Raw genomic sequence first — 22,028 nt, forward strand, 5'->3', positions numbered from 1 at the left:
ATACATTCTAAAAGAATATACAACTCACAACTAAATAAAACCATTATGGCTTCTGCATTGGAGATTACAAAGTGATGAGCCCATCTCTGTTCCTATGCTTTTAATGAAAAAAAATGAGAAAAAGGACTAATAAACTACCAATATGTGCTGTCAATAATGGCATTCCTCTGTAGGAAAGCAACTGGAGAATAGCATGAAACTGGAAAAAAGAGATTTTATACTTTTCTATAACATTTGAACTTTATTTAAATTATTTTAAAATTTATTTATTGGTTGGTGTGTGTGCATGTGTGTCTGTACATGTGTGTAAGGCTGTGTGTATTGAGGTCAAATGACAATTGTTGGCTCTGTCTTTTTATCATGTAGGTGCCAGGGACTGGACTCAGGTCATTAGACTTGGTGGCAACTGCCTTTATAATTGAGCTAATTCACAAGCTCCCCCCCCCCCACTTCAATTTTCTAAACAGGTATATATGCTACATTTATTTGAGAAAATGCCAACGGTTTGGTCGCATTGTGGATGAGACTAATTTTTCTTTAAAATCACTGTTATATTAGCCAGACTATCAAGTTAAGTTTCTTAAGGCCAGGCTAACATACTATCAATGGCACAGCTTCATACATTGCCTAGTATAGTAATTTTATATGTTGAGATGGCTTGATAAAGTTTTTTTAGGTGTAAATTTTTAAAAAATGATTACTTTCTTTCTATTTTATGTGCATTGGTATTTTGCTTTGCATGCATCTCTGTGTGTGGGGGGGTGTCAGATCCCCAAGGACTGAAGTTATAGACAGTTGTGAGCCACCGTGTGGGTACTAGAAATTGAACCTAAGTCCTATGGAAGACTACCCAGTGGTCTTAACTGCTGAGCCATCTCTCTAGCCCCCAATAAAGTTTTATTACATCAAGTAAAAAAAAAAAAAGAACTTATACAACTATTTTAAAATAGGAAATAACTACTTTTTGATTGAAATTAGTGTGCCACAAGATGAAATCCATAACTAGCAACATTACAGGACTGAAGCCCTGTGGATGGACAAGTCAAAGGCCATGGGGAGAATCTGCTACCATAATTCTACTAAATGGACACAGTATTAAACAGACTCCTAATGACTTATTATTGTACTCATAAATCAATGCATCTCTCAATCCTCATCTGAGAAGCTTCTTGCAGGAGATGGTCATTACTAGTCAAGGTGCAGAAAATAAGAGACTGCATATATACAGCACCACCCCAAGACTCAGGAATCATTGTGGCAAAGGGGGCAAAAATAATCAGAGAGCCAGAGGCAGTGGATGACTACAAGAAAAGCAGTGCTTTTTGGACACAGCAAGGCTGTTGAACTCATAGCAGTTGTGAGAGCAGGCACAGACCTGTGCAAAGCCAAACCAGTCCAAATCCCAGCATGAAAATAAAGTTGGGCACAAAACCCTATCCCTAGTCATGAAGTAATTGACAAATGTTAACTGCAGGAAGAGGGAGAGACAATTTCTCTTAAGAATGTAGGCCCTGGTAAGGAGACCATGCTCCAGTAAAAGACCACACATCCAAGGACATTTGGGCAGTAGAAAATTTGTTTTGCTCTTTAGAAGGTCACAAAGTTGGGTGGATCCAGGAAGAATTGAGGGGTGAATATGAACATAGATGCTGTATAAAAAATTGAAAGAACTTATAAAAGTTAAATTTCAAAAATATAAATCAGTTGAGTCTATTCCATAAGGCAGTGGTGAGAAAATCCCAAGAGTTTACAACGGCTGTGAAATATTCTGGCTCACTTCAGTTTGTGGCCAGGATAAAGCAATTTACGTCTACTTCCTGCATTAAAAATGTTATGCACTAGAAATAATTCCCCAAATTGCATACTGAGAAAATATCCAACAATCTGTGTGATTCACCTTCCTTGACCACTGTGCACTCTTCCTCCTAAAACCATCTCTTAGCCCTGCTTTGGGGCCCTGGAAATGGGTCTTCTAAATATCTTTCCTTTGACAATGGGAATATTAAGGATTATTAATAAAGATGCTAAGGGACACTGCAGTAGGAGTGGCTTCTTTCTCGGCTTCTGGATGTGGACTATTCCTTTACACTGTGTGAATATATGTTGCTGTGACTGGTTTAGTAAAGAAGCTGACTGGCCAATTGCTGGACAGGATAAAGGTAGAGGGAGACTCAAACAGAGAATGCTGGGAAGAAGGGCAGAGTGAGAGAATCACAAGCAGATGCAGAGAGAAGCAAGACGAGCATGCCATAATGAGAAAAGGTACCAAAGCCATGTGGCAAAGCATAGAAGAAATATGGGTGATGTGGGAGGGTCTTCTGTTTTAATAAAGAAACTGCCTTGGCCAGCCCTCAGATGGGTGGAGTAGACAGAACAGGAAGAAGGAAGTGAGGTAGATGGCTCAGTCAGATGCCACGCCTCTCCTAAGTGAGACTGCCGTGCCTCTCCTCAAGGAGAGTGATGCGATGGAGCCAGCCACCAGGACAGACATGCTGAATCTTTCCCGGTAAGACACCGCTTGTGGTGTTACACAGATTATTAGATATGGGTTAGTCAAGATGTGAGTAAGAGGCTGAAAATAATGGGCCAGGCAGTGTTTTAAAAGAATACAGTTTGTGTGATGTTATTTTGGGGCACAAGCTAGCCGGCAGCCAGGAGCAGGGCAGGGCGAAAAGCAGGCCTGCCCTGCCGCTCATCACTACAGAATGGCGCCCACGTGGATGGCTGAATCCACAGAAAGCCTGAGAAAGCTTGGGAAAGAATAAAGCATGGCTTCTTGGTAGCAGCAATTTCTCGGATCTGAACATGTGTTTTTCAGTTTTCAGCTGTAGCAGGAAGAAGGTTGTGCTGTTGTAAAATGCTGGCTTTCTGGGCCGTCCTGCCAGGGCAAACTCTGACTCTTTCAAGCAGGCGGTCCTGACTATGGAGCTTTTGATTGTTGTTTAACACTGTTGCAGGGACCTTGAAACACTGTAGAATTATGGCAATGAACATGGCTCTGGCCGATATCTCAGCCACAAGGCCGAAATCGCAGAAAACTAAGGAATGGGCTGGATCTAGCTATCAAAGTCACGGCTTTAGTCCTACTGATGTTGTTTGGTAAACTAAAGACTCATGTGGTCACTAAAAGAGAGATATACAGTAAAAGAAAGATTCAAAGTTGAAGAAAATGTCTAAATGGTTATAGTGTGTTAAAAATATATGCAGGCTAAAAGTTAAAGTTCTTAAAGTAAAAAAGGAAGATAGAAAGTTGTTGGGTGTGGTAGTACACACCTTTAATCCCAACACTTGGGAGGCAGAGGTAGATTGACCTCTGTGACTTCAAGGTGTGGTAGCACACACCTTTAATCCCAATGCCTGGGAAGCAGGGACAGACGGATCTCTCTGTGAGTTCAACGTGTTGTAGTACACACCTTTAATCCCCGCACTGGGGAGGCTGAGGCAAATAGACCTCTGAGTTCAAGGACAGCCTGGTCTACAGAGTTATTCCAGGACAAAGATATACAGAGAACCTGTCTCAAAAAATAAAAGTAAAAATAAACGAAATAGAGGTTAAAATAAAGCCGCACAAAGATGGAAAATACACTTGATACTATATGCTATTATGCTCTCTTTGAATTGTTTGAATGCTGAGGAAGAAGCAACAGATGCTAAAAGATATTTGTTTATAAATGCTGCTGAACTAATCCAAGAAAGATATTTTGAAAATACCTTGACTTCAGAATTTGTATCTAAGGATATGATACTTTGGAAAAGAGGTTCTTCTTTTATTTTTACAGAAAATGAGACCCATTGGATTGCTTCTATCCCAATATGGTATGATAGACCACGACCTCCTAAAAGGTTGCTATGAACACCCTCAAAAAATTACTTTGCTCAACTGCCGACTGAGATGAACCTAGTACACAGGTTACACCATGAAAGATCTGATTAACAGCGCCCCCATTCAGCAGGAAGCAGTTTTTAGAGAAATAACTGCGCCCATATTCCCAAATATTGTTTATAAATGTTCTTTTACATTTAAAGGGAGATATGATATAGATATGAATAATTTGCATTGATATGGATTTTGCTTTAGTGATTTAAATTTAAGGTCAATTTTGTTATATGTATATGTATTTCTAATAATGATTAAGGTATTGTGATTGTGTAGTTCATTTAAAAATGTATAATTAGGAAATATAGGTTGTTAATGGATAATCATCGATAATAGTAAAGCTTATAGTCATGTTAGTTAGATTTTCTAGATATATAGAGATATATTTCAGTTAGGCATACTTCATATCTTCCAAAGACTACAGAATATGGCATTTTAAATGTTTTAATAACTTAGGATTTTTCATGACAATGAGACACGTCTGCTCCTGGCAGCACCAATCTACTTCAAAGAAGATGATGGGCATCGAAGAGGATCTTTATGGAGTTTGATAGCAATTTGCACAAGAAACTGCTCTTGCCTGGACTGTTGCAGAAACTGGACACAAAGAACCCACAGAGAGAGGACTGCTCAACTTGCCTAAATGTGAGATGATTCTTTGGGGTTCCTGACTCATGAAAGAGTCTGCGAGACATTCTGCAGGACACAGCAGATAGTGACTGTAAATTCTATGTTGTCTCCATGGATGTCATTCATTCATTAAGTGTATGTTAATAATGTCCTAATCTCATGAGACTCAGTTTTGTGGCAGGGTGAACTTACCCATAAATCCTTAGTATAATAAGGGACAGACTCACAAAATGCCATGAGAAATTAAACAAAACACACATATGCAAATCATAACAAGTTTATGTATGTACCAAGCAAACTTACCCTATAGAAAGCACTGGTCAGAGGGAGTAGTGCTGCAGCAATGTTATATTCTTCTAAACTTGAACAATCCTTAAATAAAACAAGGGCAAATGAACATTAGAATCTTTATCAGAATCAAAAGTATAAGACATAGCAGGTTTGGGCTCTATTGCCACTGTCCTGTGAAACTTTTCATTTTATTCCAGGTTGTTAGTAAGGCATAGCTGGGTAAGTCCAGGAAAAAATATTGTCCTTGAAGCACATTCACTTAGAAACAAAGTATAAACACATTGGGAAGGATATGGCTTTTATGTTTTACTGATGAACAGCTATTTTACTTTTAGAATCTGTGTTAAAATGTGTTTTAATAAATCAGAAAATTTCAGAGGGAATTTTCAGTATACCCAATATATTTCACTGAGTCAAAGATATTTTTTCCCACATGCTTTACTACCTTTCACATTGGTGAGCACTTTACAATTGATTAGAGGTACCATTTTCTTTCTCAGTGTTATATCAAAAGCTGAAGCTCACTGCATGGTTAGGGATCAGAATCAAAACTCTTACTAGAAAGATAAAATGTACAGCTGCTGAGGAAAAGTGTGGTAGTTTTTTAAAAAAGTAAAACAACTACTATATTGGATTTGAAAACAGAGGACACATATAAAATATCTGTATGTATGTATCTGTAATTACTATATGTTCTATCTTATTTACATCTTGATAGGAACAAAAAAGGTCAAGACAAGAATTGAGAACTGGGATTGGAGAGATAGTTCAGTAGTTAATAGACCTGGATTTGCTTCCCAGCACCCATACTCTATCTGTAATTCTGGTTCTAGGGAATTCAATGCCCTCTTCTGACCTCCAGGGCTACTGCATGGAAAGGAAATTATCAGCAGAATGAACAGATGGTCCATAGGGCAGCAGAAACTTTTTTCAGTTCTATTTTAGACAGAAGATTTATATCTAGATTGTATAGTAAACTGTAAAAATCAAAACACCCAAATCAAACTCTCAATCCATAAACAGAGCAAAGATCAGAACAGTTTACAAAAGAAGAAAAATGGAAGGTTAGAAAATACATTTTGGAGCTAGAGAAATGGCTTGGTGCTTAAGAGCACTGACTGCTTTTCCAGAGGTTCTGAGTTCAATTCCCAGCACCCACATGAGACTTACCAATTGCCTATAATTGTAGTCCCATGGGATCAAATGCCCTCTTCATCAGATAAAACACATAAATAAATAAATTTTTAAAAACACCCAACAACTCTAAAATGAAGTATTTTTAAAAAGCATTCAACATTCATAGACAGAAGGGAAATGCAAATGATAACTTTGAGACTCCATTTCGTCCCAGTTAGAATGGCTATTACCAAGTTAATAACAAAAGCTGGAAAGTATGAGGGCGGAGAGGAGCCATTGTTCACTGCTTGTTGGAAGGTAAACCAGCAAAACCACATGGAAGTCAGTGTAACTTTCTTAAAACAAAACAAAAAAATGGAACTACCATCAATACCTAGTACACTTAACAACTCCTAGGCTTTTACTCAAAGTATTCCGTACCTTACCACAGATACTTGTAAAACCTGTGTTTATTGCTACTCTATTCTCAACTGTAAGGAAAAGGAATTAGCTTAAAATGTTCATGACTGATGAACAGGTAATGTAAGCATTTTATTTGGTCATGAAGAAAAATAAAATTGTGAAAATTCCAAGATAACAGATGGAACTGAAAAATATTAACTAAGGTAGCACAGACTCAGAAAAACAAATACCACATGTTCTCTTTATACACACACACACACACACACACACACACACATGTATATAGAAAATACATATACACATACATATATATCATGAAATAAAAAAGACAAGAGGGTTGCCATGTTGTTTTATGCTCTCTGTGAGGATCTGGGCTGGACTCTGGATATTGGTTGTATAGATATTAAATTGGAATGATAGATCTGTGGCTTTAGGTTATAGTTTTAGCTATAAAGGAGGTAATTCTTGGAACTATTTTAGTAATGTCTCCCCTTTAGGCACACACATGTTGGGCGACAGGAGGGGAGGAGAAGAGAAACAATCAATGAGAATAATAAAATCAACTGAATTTCAGTGCTTCCTTGTACTCATAAGGCCTTGAACCGTAGCACCCACCCCACACAAACAGGAAGATGACTCTGAAGCTAAGTCATTGTGTTGGAGCCATGTAGATTTTTATTTTAAAATATAGTTAGGCCACAGAGAAAAACCCTATACTTTTTCCTACATGGTATCACTAATGGCCTCCATCATTCCCATAAATCTTATAAAATAACAGCAAAAACTGTTTATCTTTTCCCTCTTGACTATTCTTTATCCTCTTAGGATACTGCTGTGCTCAAGAATGTCATCTATGTCCCAGCACATCTGAATTTCTTTAACAGAAATGCCTTGCATGTTTCTGAAGACTGTCATGAGGCCCAAGGCAATAAAGTTCAACAGACTTGAGCTGTAATCTTCTCCCAAGGAAATGGTTGGGATGCCAAGATGCTTTTTGACTTTGATTTCACAGCAGGGCTTCATTTGTAATGATGCTGTCCAAACTTTAAATGACAACAGCTGTGATATGAAGCTCTACATACTCATTTATAAAAATTTCCCACAAATTAAAAATTAGAGAAAGGGGGCATTTCAATCTTTGACCAATTAGCAGGAACTCAGCAGTCATAAAACATTTAGATTAGAAAGAGCTATTTATTATTTTACAAAATGTTTACACATTGTAGTGAATGTCTAAAAGCTGTGTGCCAGTCAAACTCTGATTGCAAAATATAAATATGAAATTCTTTGCAAATCACGTTAGAGACATTAATTAGGTTGAAAGATGGAAAAAATTCTAAAACAATAAGACTACAGCTATTGACATAGCAACTGCATTCCAGAATAGTGCAGTTATCTATTGGGGAATCAGTTTATAAATACACATTCTGGAGTCTCCTGTGCTTTGGCTACAGTATTGTAGTTATAAACATACCAGGCAACTTACAAACTTGCAAGGACTAGAATTCTTATACATGCCATATTCTCAACTTTGCTATGTAATTTACCTTTAATTTTCCTGCTATAGTTGGAGAATAAACCCTGCAATCTTAATTCCCATTTATCCTTAAATACTTAATATTTCTAACCTGCATACCTTTGAACTGTTTTAGCCAACATTCCTGATTCACAAAACTTTGGATTTCTCAGAATTGTTAGATTCAAACATTTTTTTAAAATGAGAGTCAAAAGTACCGTATATTAACGGAACTAACTACAGAACTGAGACTAGGTAGCTCCAGAAAAATAAAAAAATGATAGCTATGAATTGTTCAAAGTATTGAAAACATCTGCATCTTTAACACAGGAACTAAAAACAAAAACACCTCTTTATTGTGTAACAGTCTCCTGTTCAGAAATCTTAGTTCTGACTATTATGGAACAATAACCAGAGTCTCCTGCCAGGCCTTTAAATTTGCCATGGTAGAATTATGAGGTGATGTGAACCATGTCAACAACAACGTGACCACTGTAGCTTCCCTGCTATGAGCTGTAGTTCTATGGAGTCATCTTTATTCACATCTATTGCACACTATACTCACTCCTAATATAATAACAGCCCTAGGGAAAGGACTGATTATTTGTTTTGTCATTTCATGCCTCACCCTCGACCCTGTAGCACTTCTACATACCTATTCTTACAGCCCTTAAAATACAATGCTAAGAAAAAAAACAGAAAAATTCATTTTACTATAGTTTCAGCATTATGCACATACTAATTTAAATGATGCATGTGAGTATCATGTGCACTATGATGAGAATGTGAGGTATGGAGTTGGTTCTCACCTATGTTTATGTGGCATCCAAAAATAGCACCCAGGTCTACAGGCTTGAGTGGCTGGCAGCTTTATCTTCTGAGCTATCTCATTGAACCTTCATTATATTTAGTGCTAAATAAACTTATAAAACCATAGAGGATGTATCACAGATTTAAATGGTACATATACTTATGTGTACTCTGATACTCATTAGAGACCGAAGATAAGTGCTAGGCTTGACAAAATATCAGGTCTTAAGTTTTTTCAGTGAATGGGTCAAGTCTGTTTTGATTTTAGTTACCTGGAAAATAGAATACTACACCTAGCAAAGGTGATAACTAACATCTAGTGAGTGTAACTAGGTATCACATATAGTCTATTTCTAAACTAACTTCATTAATACGGTATTTCTTTCGATATATGCTGTAATTGTGCCCACTTTGTCGATGAGGAATGGAACCTCTAAAGAGTAAATTACTTGCTGAGATTTACACAGCTACAAATGGAACAAATAAGACTTGAATGTAAGTGATCTTATTTCAGTAATTTCTGTTTTAAATTTGTGTTTTTGTAGTCTCTTGTTTCTCAAATGCAATCAGTTATTGAACTGAATATAGAAATGGCATCTGAGAACACATACAATCCAGGTAGAAGAAACATTCCAGTAAATTACAAATCTGATCAAGAGAGTTTGAAATTACATCAGACCTATGAAGCAGTAATTGAAAATTAAAACTTAATTAAAATGCAAATGAACAGTTAGAAGCTAGAGTTTGGATGGAACCTCCAGCTCACTTTAAGTTGATCCAGAAAGTCCTCTCCCTCTCCTTCCCCCTCTCCAAGAATCTCCAACTAAGGTGCCAAAAAGCTCAGTTCTGAATTCTTGGTGTGGGACAATGGTTTGCAGTCTGTCAATTGTATTGTAATAAAACTGATTAGTCAGTAGCCAGGCAGGTAGTATAGGTGGGAAACCAGACAGGAAGTAGAGGTGGGAAATGAGAACAGGAGAATTCTGGGAAGAGGAAAGCTTGGTCTGCTGTCCTGATCTGCCTCACCAAAAAAGGTACCAAACCACGTGGCTAACATAGAAAAGAATAATGGGCTAATATAAGCTATAAGAGTTAATAAGAAGCCTGAGCTAATGAGCCAATCAGTTTACAGTTAATGTAGACCATTGTGTGATTTCTTTGGGACTTAATGACCGTGGGAACCAGGCAGGACAGAAAACTCAGTCAACAATTCCTCCCCTGAAGTTGCCAGCAGCCCAAGTCCCCACCTAAAGTACTCAGTTTTTGACGATACTTGGGCACAAAACCAGCTTGTGGTGGACGTGTTATGATCGCTGATGTGGGTACCCTATCCCCTTAACAGACAAGCCCCGCCCACTCCCCCTTCCACCAGATCTTCTGTTTCCTCCAGCATGCAGGCTCTCTCTTTCTTCCCGTCCCTCTTCTTTAGAGGTGGCTGTTGCTCTCTCTCCACTCTCCTTCTCTTTTCCTAACCCACTAAACAAACTCTATACCCAAACTCTGTCTGCATGGTATAACTGTCTGTCACCCACCACAGTCTCCCTCCTGCCTGGGACCACATGCACCTCATGGCTTGCTTTTGGCCCTCCGTGGGATTGCCGGCCAACCCACTGGGGCCTCTGGTCTGCCATTCTCCTACCCACCTGCTGCCTTACTCGGGACATCTGTCACTTCAGAGAATAACACTAGTGTGTAACTCCTCCAGGCTCTCTCCATGTTCCCTCCCACCTGCAGGTGGGATGGCTGAGGACACATGGGAACCCAGGCTCAGACAATCGCTGCAAATGGTAAGGTTCCCTTCTCAAGTCAGCTTTCACTGACATTCACCTATGGTTGCTGCCCATAGCTAAAAACGTGATCAGACCACCTGGGGTGGTTCTCCTGCCTTTCCAGCCTTTTGGCTCCCCTAGCACTGCACTCAGTGAGTGGTGTGTTCGTTTTGGGGCCTGGGATCCCTCAGATTTTTTGTTCTTGTTTTATTGTTTTTTTTATTCTTTCTTTTGAACAGCTCTGTAAGTGGTCCCCACTGACAGAGACTGCCCAGGGCGGCCTGGCCTCTAGCCTCTGACTCCCAAGCCAATAGACTGGAAGTCAGCCAGGCTCAATTACCAACCTCCACCTGCAAAGGGGAGATGTCCCCCTGCTAGGCTTTGAGGTTTGCACTGTTTTTGTTGTTTTCACATTTGCAGTTATGGAAATAAATCCTCAAAAATTATCAGATACCACCAATGAGGACTGCCAGTGTCCTGCTGCTGGCCTCTCACACCTATCTGCTTTTCCTTTTGCTGGGCAGCCCCTTCCCCAACCATCTGTAAATGCTATTTTTCTCTCTTGCTTCCATTCCTTCTATTCTATCCCTGCCACCACTACCATTGGCCCACAGAAACCAACAAGATTAGTCAGATCTGTGAGGCAGCTGTTTCCAGTTCCAGCCTTTGCTCCCTGCCACAGTGGCTAGGCGACATGGAGGCTCATTGTGGTAAGCAATTTTCCTCTCTACTTCATGTATAAAAAAAGTGTAAATGGTGTGGCCACCTGGATGCAATTCTGTTTTAAATGTATGTTCTACATGGCCTCTATGTCTCTCTTGTTATTTTATTTAAAACTCCCACAACTCAAAAAAGTGTGGTTTCTACCTACAACATGTGACTGCTGCCATTTTGACTAAGGTCAAGTGACCTCACTGCCATCTTAACTGAGGTCAGGCGATTTTGCCGCCATCTTAACTGAGGGCCAGGTCAGGTAACTACTAAGTACTGCCATCTTTACTGAGGTATTCCAGGCCTAGTCCTGATTTACTCATGCTTTTGTCTCTAAATTCTCTTATTGGCTCTGTTACATGTGTGCTTTTACGCAGTGACACGTCTTTGGTAGGGCCCACCAAAAGCATCGTCTTCACCCAACTCCTGTTTAATGTGTGTGTGTGTGTGTGTGTGTGCGCGCGCGCACATGTGATGTTAGCTTTAACTCTGTGTATAAAACTTAAATTCAATTGGGTGTAAATTCATGTATGTTTGCTGTTAAACATTATAATTGTCTGTCCATTATATCTCATTCCAGACTAAGAAAGCAGTAAGTCTCATGTTTGAAATTGGTATGTACTCTCAAGTTTCTTACAAAAATACAGTATATTTAATCCAATCCTGCTTTAAAATATATTAAGCTGTTCTCTACTATTGTCAGTTCTAACATTAAGCTTCTATTGCAAACAGTTTTCCTCGGGCCCACCGTGGTCTCCAACCTGCCTGCTGCCTAGCTCGGGACACCTGCCACTTTGGAGAATAATACTTGTCATTACCCACTCCCCTACAGGGTACATAAGTGCCCTGCTTTCATTAGGTGCATGGCTTCTCCTCCCTAAATCTCTGGTGGTTGAAGAACTCACTAGGGAGTTGTTTTGCTCAACCATAATTGCTCTTTCACTTTATTAATTTGGCTTGATCTAGCTTGCTACATTGGCAGAGAAACCTATTATCAGGATATAGAAAACCTATTATCTATGTCTATTTTCTTATGACAGTCTTTTATTTCTATATGGAGTAATTAAAAATTAGAAATATAGATAATGAAATAAAACTTCTAAAACATACCTCGGAAGAGTCTAGAAACAGTGAAAAGAGAAAATAGGTGGGAGAACGTAAAGGGGGCAAAATCAGTGATGAGATACAATGAACTCAGTGAGTATTATGCAGAAGAAAAGACTTGCCCTAAAATGTGTCTTGATGAAATTTCATTACACCAAGGATAAAATACTAAATCTGTTATAGAAATCGGTTAAAAAAGTTTACTATCTACAACTCACAAGAATCAAGTTTTAAAAAAAGTTAAAAAATGTTGGATAGAAAATCAAAGTTTTAGGAAAATTCTATTAAAATTATGTTTTATTTTGAAACAACATACTGTGATATTATTTTGTTTCTTTATTTGTTTTGGTTAAATAATTGTCTTTTAGTGCATGTAGAGACCCACGCAACCATACCCTCTATCAGAGACAGACACAGGATAACACTATCAGAGACAGACACAGGATAACACTATCAGAGATAGACAGAGAATAACACTATCAGAGATAGACACAGGATAACACTTATCAGAGATAGACATAGGATAGTTCCTTCAGCCCCCAAATCTGCTGCTGCTGTCTCATCATAGTCTTCTTTTGGGCCTACCACTACTCCTAGATAACTAACAGCTCCATTCTGTTTGTTGAAGAGGTTGTCTAAACGGAGTTGTATAATCTACAACCTGTTGAAAACAGCTTCCTTCACTCAGAACAGCATCTGTGAAATTCACCGATATGACAGTGTTCAATAGTTCATTTTAATTGCTAAATAATATCCCGTAGCAGCAGCATTCATCTACTGAAGGAGACAGGAGTTTCCAGGTTTGGACAATTATGAAGAGAGATGCCTCAAACACTCATGTACTGGATTTTATGTTAACATCAATTCCTCAGAGTAAATTGGAAATGGAATGGCCAGATTACATGGCAAATGTTCGACTTTATAAGAAATTATTAAACTGGTTTCCAAACTGGCTCTATCATTTTATAACTTTGTCAGAACTTAGTATGTATTTATGGTATCTTTAATAGGTGCACAGAGGTTTCTCTGCAAGCTAAACAATTTATTGGTGTGGGACCATGGTCTGTATTCTGTCAATTATATTTTAAATAAATGCTGATTGGCCAGTAGCCAGGCAGGAAGTATAGGCAGGACAACCAGACAGGAAGTAGAGGCGGGTCAATGAGAACAAGAGAATTCTGGGAAGAAGGAAGCCTATTCCTCTGCAGTTGTGAGCCCACCACAGAAGAAACAAGATGTGACTGCCTTGCTGAATAAGGTACCGAGCTATATGGCTAACATAAACAAGAATAATGGGTTAATATAAGTTATAAGAATTAATAAAAGGCCTGAGCTAGTGGGCCAATCAGTTTATAGTTAGTGTAGACCTCTGTGTGATTTCTTTGGGACTTAATGATTGCAGGAACTGGGCAGGACAGAAAACCTCTGTCAACAGAATGGTGTCCAATGTGTGGATGATTGTATCCACATAAAGCCTGACAGAGCTTGGGAAGTAATTCTAGACAAAAAAGAATAAAGCATGGCTTATTGATAGCAGCACTTTCTTGGGTGGGCTCTGCTTGCTAAAGGCAAGCACTAATTTAATAGAGGCTTCCTGTCTCAGCTTTAGCTGTAAAACCTTGCAGCTCTTTTAAGAGGTCCTGCCACGAAACATTTAAATGGTGTTGATGAAAAGCTGATCATATGCTTTTTGTTTTTCAGCTGTAGCAGGAAAAAAGGCAATAAACATGGCTACAGCCGGTACCTCCACCATGAGCCTGGAATCTCAGAAAGCTGGATCCAGCCGTCAAAGCCATGGCTTTAATCCTCTCCATACTGTTTAGCAAATTAAAGACTCGCATGGTCAGAAAGAAAGACATACAGTAAAGAGAGATTCAAAGACGAAGAAACCCTCTAAATGGTTTACAGTGTGCTAAAAATATATGCAGGTTTGGGAGAGAAACGAAAAAGGTTAAGGAACTTTAAAAAAAGAGAGTAGTTGGGTGTGGTGGCACACACCTTTAATCCCAAAATTTGGAATACAGAGGCTGGTAGACCTCTGTACTTCAAGGTGTGGTGGCACACGCCTTTAATCCCAACGTTTGGGAGGCAGAGGCAGACAGATCTCTGTGAATTCAAGGTGTGGTGGCACACACCTGTAATCCTAGCACTTGGGAGGCTGAGGCAGGTGGATCTCTGTGAGTTCAAAGATAGCTTGGTCTACAGAGGGAATTCCAGAACAACCAAAGATATGCAGAGAACCTGTCTCAAAAAGTCAAAAATTAAAAGTAAAAATAGAAGAAACAGAGGTTAAAATAGAACCATGTAAAGATGAAAAATACACAGTCTGGACACTGTATGTTGTTATGTTCCCTTTGAATTGTTTGAATCCTGAGGAAGGAGAAACACCTGCTAAAAGATATTTGTTTATAAATGCTGTTGAATTAACTCAAGATAGGTATTTTTAAAATACCTTGACTTCAAAATTGAAGTCAAAAGGAATGTTACTTTGGAGAAGAGAATTTGCTTTTGTTTTCATAGGAAACGAGAGGCTATGGATTCATTCTGCATTAAGAAAAATCAGGTTTGATCAAGGAAGGCCACCTGAGAAATCTCCAGTAGGAACAGATGGCCCAGATGATTGAGTACTACATCCAGAACAGATTCAAGATGCTGCCTGAGATGATCAAGCCTCAAAGGATACTCCAGTCAGGACTTGATAATAACTCTAAATTTTCTTTAGGTCTCCATAAGATTATCAGCACCCACAACCAGCAGGAAGTAGCCTGGAAAACTACGCCTACATTCCCCAAAAATGGACTATGGATGTTCTTGTTTTTTTTTTTTTTTTTTTTTTTTTTTTTTTTTTTTTTTTTTTTAAGAGGGAGAAGTGGTGTGGGACCATGGTCTGTATTCTGTCAATTATATTTTAAATAAATGCTGATTGGCCAGTAGTCAGGCAGGAAGTATAGGCAGGACAACCAGACAGGAAGTAGAGGCGGGTCAATGAGAACAGGAAAATTCTGGGAAGAAGGAAGCCCGTTCCTCTATAGTTGTGAGCCTGCCACAGAAGAACAAGATGTGACTGCCTGCACTGAATAATTGTACCGAGCTATATGGCTAACATAAACAAGAATAATGGGTTAATATAAGTTATAAGAGTTAATAAGAAGCTTGAGCTAGTGGGCCAATCAGTTTATAGTTAATGTAGACCTCTGTGTAATTTCTTTGGGACTTAATGACTGCGGGAACCGGGCAGGACAGAAAACTTAGTCAACAATTTATATTTCTTTAATGGCCAAAAATAGCGAACATACTTTAATGTGCTTATTTACCACTTGTGATGCAGCATCTTCTTAACATACTCATTAAAAAAAGTGACTAAGATTTTATTTCTGAGTTGGAAGAATTGTTTAGTTTTGGGTTTAAGTCCTATATCAAACTTATTTTGCAATATTGTTTTCCAGTATGTGCTTTTCACTTTAAAAAGAAATTGTCTGTGTGTGTGTGTGTGTGTGTGTGTTTGCATATGGGTACACTGGCACGTGTGCCACTGAATACATGTCAAAGGGAGGACAGAGAACAAATTAGTCCCTCTCCTTCCAACTTCACTTAGGTTCCAGGGATCAACAGGACAAAAGGTTTGCTGGGAAAATGCCTTTATCCACTGACAAATCTCTCCATTTTTAAAATTTTTTAAAAACTGCATTTTAAATGTTTATTTAATGTGTGTGGCTGTTTTTGTTTGCACACTAGAAGAGCACAATGGATTCTATGGGACAGTTACAGATGATTGTGAGCTGCCATTTTCTATTAGGTATTATATTACTTTATGTAGTTTATTAAAAAACAAAACTAAACTAAAAAAAACAACCCTACACATTGAGTCACCAGTCTCTGTCTCTCAGATGCTGGAATTAAAGTTGTGCACCATCACATCTAGTTCAAAATTAATTTTAAAAAGAAGAAAGACAAAATGAAAGCAAGGTCTATCATTTTTTAATTGTTTTCATTGAGCTATATTATTTTTTTCCATTGCCCCCTTTCCTCTCCCAACCCTTTATGGCCTCTCCCAAGGTTCCCATAATCCCAATTTACTCAGGAGATCTTGTCCTTTTCTACTTTCCATGTAGATTAGAGCCATGTATGTCTCTCTTAGGGTCTTCTTCGTTATCTTGGTTCTCTGGGATTGTGAATTATAGGCTGGTTTTTCTTTGCTTTATTTTTTTTCTAAAAGCCACTGATGAGTGAGTATATATGATATTTGTCTTTCTGTGTCTGGGTTACCTCACTCAATAAGATGTTTTCAAGATCCATCCATGTGCCCACAGATTTCAAGATGTCATTTTTTTTGTGCTATGTAGTACTTCACTATGTAAATGTACCACATTTTCCTTATCCATTATTTGGTTGAGGGGCATTTAGGTTGTTTCCAGGTTCTGGCTATGACAAATAATGCTGCTCTGAACATAGTTGAGCACACGTCCTTGTGGTATGATAGAGTATCCTTTGGGTATACACCCAAAAGTGGTATTGCTGGGTCTTGACGAAGGTGGTTTCCTATTTTTTCTGAGAAATCACCATACTGATATCCAGGCGGCTGTACCAGTTTGCACAACTACCATCAATGGAGGAGTTTTCCCTTTACCCCACAACATCTCTAGCATAAGCTTTCATTATAGTTTTTTTTTTTTTTTATCTTGGCCACTCTTACAGGTATAAGATGAAATCCCAGAGTTATTTTAACTTGCATTTCTCTTATTGCTAAGGATGTTGAGCATTTCCTTAAGTGTCTTTCAGCCATTTTAGATTCCTCTGTTGAGAGTACTCTGTTTAGGTCTGTACACTATTTTTTTTATTGGATTATTTGCTCTTTTGATGACCAGTTTCTTGAGTTCTTTGTATATTTTGGATATCAGTCATCTGTCCGATGTCTTTTCCCATTCTGTAGGCTGCTGTTTTGTCTTGTTGACTGAGTCTTTTGCTTTACAGAAGCTTCTCAGTTTCAGGAAGTCACATTTATTGTTTCTCTCAGTGTCTCTGATACTGGGGTCATACTTTGGAAGTAGGATAAATATTGAAACTATAATTCTTGCTTGATATCTGTTTTATGTAATTTTATACTGTTGAAGTTAAAACCTTTTTTATTTAGATAGAAAAGAGGAGGTGATGTGGGAATCTCCTCTGTATGCTGTGATTACCACTGATTAATGAAGAAACTGCTTTGGACCTATAGCAGGGCAGAATAGAGATAGGTGGGGAAAACTAAACTGAATACTTGGAGAAAGAAGGCGGTGTCAAGAGACGGCATGTAGCTGCCACCAAGAACAGACATGCTGGCACCTTGCAGGAAAGCCACAGCCACGTGGTAATATACAGATTAATAGAAATGGGTTAAATTAAGATGTAAGAGTTAGTCAATAAGAAGCTAGAGCTAATGCACCAAGCAGTGATTTAATTAATACAGTTTCTGTGTGGTTATTTCGGGGTTGAGAAGCCAGGAAAAAAACAAGCAGCTTCCTACTATATACGTTGTTTTCAGTAATACAGCTCTGTAGTGGAGTTTGAAGGCAAGAATTGTGATGCCTCCAGAAGTTCCTTTATTGTACAGGACTGGTTTGGCTGCTCTGGGTTTTTTGCTTTTCCATATAAAGTTGAGTACCGTTCTTTTCAGGTCTGTGAAGAATTTTGCTGGACACTGCATTGAATCTGTAGATTGCTTTTGATAAGACTGCCATTTTTACTATGTTAATTCTACCTAACCAAGAGCATAGGAGATCTTTCCATTTTTTTGGTGTCTTCTTCAATTTCTTTTTTCAAAGATTTAGAGTTCTTGTCATACTGGTCTTCCACTTGTTTGACAAAAGTTATTCCACAATATTTTGTTATTTGTGGCTATTGAGAAGGGTGATGTTTCTCTGATTTCTTTCTCACACCATTTATCATCTGTGTAAAGGAGGGATACTCATTTTTTGAGTTATTCTTGTATCGTGGTACATTACTGAAGGTGTTTATGAGTTGTATAAGTTCCTTGGTAGAATTTTTGGGGTCATTTATGTAAACTATCATTTCATCAGTAAATAGTGAGAGTTTTACTTTTCTAATTTGTATCCCCTTGATCTCCTTTTGTTGTCTTAATTGTTCTAGCTAAAACCTCAAGAACTATATTGAATAGATATGGAGGGAGTGGAAACTTTGTCTTGTTCCTGATTTTAGTGCAATTGCTTTGAGTTTCTCTACATTTAGTTTGATGCTGCCTTTATTCTGTAAGGAATGTTCCTTGTATCCCTGATCTATCCAAGACCTATATCACGAAGGGGTGCTGGATTGAAGGCTTTTCCAGCATTTAAGGAGATGATCATGTGATCCCCCCAGTTTGTTTATATGGTGGATTACACTGACAGATTTTCATATTTTAAACCATCCCTGCATCTCTGGGATGAAGCTGATTTGATCATGGTGGATGATTTTTATAATGTAATCTTAGATTTGGCTTAGCAGTATTTTATTGAGTATTTTTGCATCAATGTTCATAGATGAAATTGTTTTTTAATTCTTTCTTAGTAATGCTTTTGTTTGGTTTGGGTATTAGGGTTAACTGTAGCTTCATAAAGAGTTTGGCAATGTTCTTTCTGTTCCTACTGTTTGGAACAGTTTGAGGTATATTAGTATTAGTTATTCTTTGAAAATCTTGTAGAATTCTGCGCTGAAGTCATCTGGCACTGGGCTTTTTCTGGTTGGGAGACTTTTGATGACTGTTTCTATTTCTTTAGCAGTTATAGGTCTATTAAATTTGTTTATCTGATTTGATTTAATATTGGTAAGTGATACTTATCTAAAAATGTGCCCATTTCCTTAAGTTTTCCAATTTTGTGGAGTACAGGTTTTGCAATAGGAACTAATGATTCTCTGGATTTCTTCCATATTTGCTGTTATGCCCCTCTTTTCATTTCTGACTTTGTTAATTTGGATATTCTTTCTCTGCCTTTTGGTTAGTTTGGATAAAGGTTCTTCTGTAATGTCAGAGCATCCATCTTCAGCCTATAGGCTCATAGTATCTGTAGACTTTTCATGAAGCAGGAAATGTGAAAGACTGTTATGCCTATATTGGCAGTTTGTCTGTCACCTTCCTCCGTGTCCTGCAGAATGTCTGGCAGACTCTTATAAAGCAGGAACCCTGAAGGACAGTCTTACCATCTTTAGGCAAGTTCAGCAGTCATTTTCCTGTGGGTCCTGTATGTCCAGTTTATACAGAATACCATCAAACAGAGTAGGCAAGGGCAGTTTCTTGCCCAAAATGGCTAGGCTCATCACATTGAATGCAAATTCCATAACGAGTTTCTTCAATGCCCATCAACTTCTCTGAAGTGCTTGCTGCCAGAAGCAGACATGTCTCACTGTCAAGAAAAGTCTAAGTTCTTAAAACACTTTAAATGCCATACTCTGTACGTCTTTGAAAGACTTGAAGAATACCTATCCATCTGAAATAAATCTCTGCACATCTAGAAAACCTAACTTGACTATAAGTTTGACTATTATAGATGGCTATCCATTAATCCATAATTTTTAATTATACATTACATTTTTCAATGAGCTATACAAACATAATACCTTTAAGTACATTGTCCCCCAATTCTTAAGAACAATGTCAATGTTTCAAAGAAATAAGCTATTGTTATTTATACTCATATATCTTTGCTTTCTTCATCCAGCAAGAATAAATCCAGTGCCTACAAATTGAAAATTTGTATATGGTCCCTATCATTGGGAATTACTCTGTTAAGAGACTTTACATGTTAGTGGAATGGACAGACTCAGAAATGGGTTAGACAAATTAATGTATTTCATATGCAAAATAGAAGCAGAGAAAGATATGACAGAAGCATACAAGAGAGATAACTGCATCCAACAAGCAGAAAAGAGTTTATGAATCAGAGACAGTTGAACTGGACTTGTGGGAAAATAACTATTTGGACTTAACATTCTTCTTTCACCTATTGCTCATTAAGAAAATGTTTTACACCTTTAGTTAATGGGTATTGTTTTACAAGTGGTTTTAGTTGCCATGTTTTAAAAATATACAAAGGTTGTATATGATAAGCAAGCTAATATATAAGGATAGTACACTTAAGCACAAATTAATATTTAAGCTATTTTTATAGTATACTTCTGTTTTCATATATATATTTCACATTAGAAATGACACCCACTAAATTTTAATAAAAGCACTGTTTTGTCTCAATAAAGATTCCAAAATTACCTACTTACATAATTAAAGATTTTTCTTTAAATTCAAAGAAATAAAACTGTTATGGTCTGAATCCTAAATTGTTCATGAAAGCTCACATGATAAAAAGCCTGTATTCCAGCTTTGAAGATATGACCAGACCAGGAGGGCTTGAACTTCATCTACAGCTGAATAGAACTCAGGGAGTAGAGTCTGGTTAGAGGAAGTCATTAGGGGTATGGCTGTAAGTGCATTATCTTGTTCCTGGGTACTTCCTCTTGTTCTGTTTTTAGGCCATTATGAAATACGTGAGCAAATTTTTTCTGTCATGCCCTGTCTCATGATCTTCTGCCCCAAGTAAGGCTCAGAAACAATGGAAGCAACCAACTAGGAACTGCAACTTTGAAATTGGGAGCCAAACAGATCCTTTCTCCTAAAAATTGTTTTCTCAAGATTAATACATGGCTCAAACATTATTACTATTAAAAGACACTTTGTCTAGAATATTGAAAAAAGCACAGGTCTAGGCATCATTATGATCTCTATTTTTACCCCTAGCACATACTATGGTATTGATATCTTGACCCAAACATTTCACATTCATGGACCTGTTTTCTTTAGCTAGATGAAAGTTTATCAATGATCTGTAAAGACCTTTGTTTCATACTGTCCTAAAGTCCTTGAAAGATTCCATTTCTGATTTCAACTGGCTCAATGAAAAGATTATTAAGAACAGGAACTCAGACAGATATCTCCTGCAAACACTCTGGCTACAAGAGTGGATTCCAGAAGCCAGTTGTATGATGTTTATAGAACACAATGTTAGGTTCAATGTGTACTCATGACAATCCACATTAGGAAAGAGTGTCCTTAAAATATATTACTTCATTTCTAAAGAGATGTGTCTCAAGAGGCCATGGCAATAGTCAAAATCTTGGCTGAACAAGTTTTGATGCATTACTGATAGAAAAATTATCCTTCAAACTTCGAACATACTCTTTTTAATAGGGCTGAGTTCCAGAATGAAGAGCCTGAGCAATTCATGTCCAGTGGAAGAATTCTGGGCTACTATAAATAGACAGTAGGGGAAATGAATTCTTCTAAAAACACAGCGAGAGTGTTTCCATATAAATGTAAGTCTAGTGCACTGAAACTTAATGGCAACTGCTTACTATGCTTGTGTAATTTTGAACCTATCAAAATTTCATTTCTAATTTAAAATATGAAGTTATAGGAGCTGGAGAGATAGCTCAGTGGTGTAGAAAAACCAACTGTTCTTCCAAAAGACCCAGAATTAATTTTCACCATCCACACTGTGGCACAGGACTGTCTACAATTCCAGTTCCAGGAGATTCATTGCCTCCTCTCTGTCCTCCACAGGCACTGCATGCATGTGGTGAACAAATTTACTTGCAGGCAAAACACACATACACATAAAACAAAATCTAAAAAATAAAAAAATTTGAATCGATAGAGGCTGAAAAGATGGCTCAGCAGTTAAGAGCACTCACTAGCTGCTTTTCTAGAGGACCCAGGTTCAATTTTCAAAACCCACAGGGTAGCTCATGACAGTCT

At 37.8% G+C, this 22,028-nt stretch overlaps 1 protein-coding gene across 1 annotated transcript in view; it reads right to left on the bottom strand.

Moving 5' to 3' along the window:
- Sbf2 (SET binding factor 2) overlaps positions 1 to 22,028 on the bottom strand; it is a 396,726-nt gene that overhangs the window by 127,436 nt on the left and 247,262 nt on the right. The window contains exon 17 of the mRNA XM_038328033.1: positions 4,811 to 4,879. Within this exon, the coding sequence (XP_038183961.1) occupies positions 4,811 to 4,879 (69 nt within the window). The remainder of the gene's footprint in view (positions 1 to 4,810; positions 4,880 to 22,028) is intronic.

The sequence above is a fragment of the Arvicola amphibius genome, chromosome 1 (genome assembly GCF_903992535.2).
Source record: "Arvicola amphibius chromosome 1, mArvAmp1.2, whole genome shotgun sequence".
Classification (NCBI taxonomy): Eukaryota; Metazoa; Chordata; class Mammalia; order Rodentia; family Cricetidae; genus Arvicola; species Arvicola amphibius.